Source organism: Psammomys obesus, unplaced genomic scaffold, assembly GCF_907164565.1.
Source record: "Psammomys obesus unplaced genomic scaffold, mPsaObe1.curated_primary_1811, whole genome shotgun sequence".
Taxonomy (NCBI): Eukaryota; Metazoa; Chordata; class Mammalia; order Rodentia; family Muridae; genus Psammomys; species Psammomys obesus.
The window spans coordinates 20983793-20986070 of record NW_026596166.1 but is presented as its reverse complement, the minus strand read 5'-3'; the positions used below and the strand labels follow the sequence as shown (position 1 = coordinate 20986070).

The following is a 2278-nucleotide window of genomic DNA, read 5'->3' as shown; positions in this document are numbered from 1 at the left end:
CTTCTTCTTCTTCTTCTTCTTCTTCTTCTTCTTCTTCTTCTTCTTCTCCTGCTTGGCTCCCAAGAGGGGAGTTTGACCTCTCATTTTTCCAGCAAGAGCCAGGGAACCATGAACTTTACCTCCCACCATGCAGCAAACTACTTCCAGAGTGGTCAGGGCCTCTACACCACACTGGCTTAGGGTGGCCTCATCCTCCAGCAGCGAGCTTGCCAGAAGCACAACTTGGTCTTCAGGGTCAGTGTCTTCCAATGAGGCCACATGAGCTTTGATCTGGATGACTGTCATCCAGATCACCTCGTGACTGTATAGCTCCTGGGTGCCGACAAAGAGCTGCATGTTGACAACTAACTCACGGACACCTTTGCTGCTACCACAAAGATGGAGTCAAGAAAGAGTAAAAGTGTTTTTAAGCCATCATAATAATATATGCTATAGTTACAGTGCTCCACTGAGCAGTAACAGTGGTGAATTATGACCATCACAATGTTCCATTGTATCATCACCGTGATCCACTGTGGTATCGTTGTGTAAACACAGAGCTGAATTGTGACATCAGTGTGCTCCTTTGTGACATCACAATACTCAGTTATTGCAATGCTGAATTGTAGCATCACAATGTTGAATTTTGACATCAGTGTGATCCTTTGTGCTATCACAATCCTGTGTTGTGACATCACAGTCCTAAATTGCAATGCAACAATGGTAAAAATAGACAACCAGATGCTACACTAGAACATAATGGCTCCCTTCTGTGCTATTATAAAACTCCATTATGTCTCCAAGAAGCTGAGTTTTGACATCAAATTCCTTATTATGATGTTACAATGTTGCATTTTGAAATCACAGCTTGTAATAATGATATCACTAAGTCCCCTTATGCCATCACAATGCTGAACTGATATTGTGATAGTGCATTGGGTAATTAAACCACTACAATATGCCGTCACATTGCTCCACCGTGCCTCCAATATGCTCCACTGTGATGACAAAGTGCACAAAATTTGACTGCGCCATCACAGTGTTCCACTGCACTTTCAGAGTGCTGAATTTTGACACTTTCCTGCATTGTGGTATTGCAGTGTTTTAACACTGTGTCTAACTGAGATATCCCTATGTTGCATTGTGTCATCAGAATTTTGAGTTGTGACTTTACAATATATCATTGTTCTGTCACAATGGTGACTTTTGATTTCACAGTACTAAATTTGCTATCACGCTCTGTTCAATTTGTCATCTCAATACTGCATTGTGGTATCACAGTTCTTTATCAGTGTCAATTAATAATGTATAATAACAACACAATGATGTATTTTTTTACATTAAAGTGTGGCATTGTGATGTCATGTTATACCATTGTTTTATCCTAATGCACTGCCATAGTCCCCCAACATTGTCAAACTGCCTTTTAATGATGACTGTGGCATCACAACATTCCTTTGTTCCATCAAGATACTGAATTGTAGCCTCCCTCTCAGTTGCTTATTTTGCCATCACAAAGCAGCACTGTGTTGCCACAGTGATGAGTGACCTATAATAATGCTGTATTGACCTCTCAAGATACATTATTGATCCATTATAATATTCTCTTTTGATACCATGATAAAACAGCTTAGGACAGCAATGCCTTATCTTGTCTCTGGTTTTCGTCCATGATGGTGAAGAAGGTGTAGCTTAGTTAAAGGTAGTAAGAATGATAGGCCATGCTAGGGATTTGTAGCTCAAACCATGAACAAGGCATAACCTCCAGTGTCCCACTCCTTTAACCTACCTCTGCCAACCAGGCCCTACAATCCAAAACAAATCAAACTTGCCCTACAATACACAAGGTTAGCTGCTTTGGTCATTGCTAAAAGAAGAGAAGAAAGACTGTGAAGCAATGCCTATTAAATGTCACTCATTGAAACAGCCCAGTATTTTCATGAAGAGGTTGCTTACATGAAAAATCAACTATATCTTTCTCATTTTCTTCAAGACAAACAATATCTTGAAGTAACATTCTTCAGACCATCCTTACTTTATCTCCATTTCCAGCCCAAATTGTCCTTCTTTTAATTTTAATAAGGAGGTATTCTCCTTTTTAATTCTTATTTCTTAATATAGGACTCTCTTTTGCCTTAATGTAGTTGACATAAAAATACAAATCTCACCTTAAAAGACACAGAAATTATTTTTTAAGTAATTTATTTATTTTTTAACTTTTATTAATTACACATGATTCACTTTGTATCCCTCCATAAGCCCCTCCTTCCTCCCCTCCAGATCCCACTCTCCCTCCTTT

The 2278-nt window shown here is 39.1% G+C and overlaps 1 protein-coding gene across 1 annotated transcript in view; it reads right to left on the bottom strand.

The window, feature by feature from the left end:
- The window catches only part of LOC129667616 (FAU ubiquitin-like and ribosomal protein S30), a 533-nt gene extending 197 nt beyond the window's left edge, over nucleotides 1-336 (bottom strand). Inside the window, exon 1 of the mRNA XM_055595291.1 lies at nucleotides 32-336. Coding sequence (XP_055451266.1) covers nucleotides 32-336 — 305 coding nt within the window. The remainder of the gene's footprint in view (nucleotides 1-31) is intronic.
- Between the last annotated feature and the right edge of the window lie 1942 nt (nucleotides 337-2278).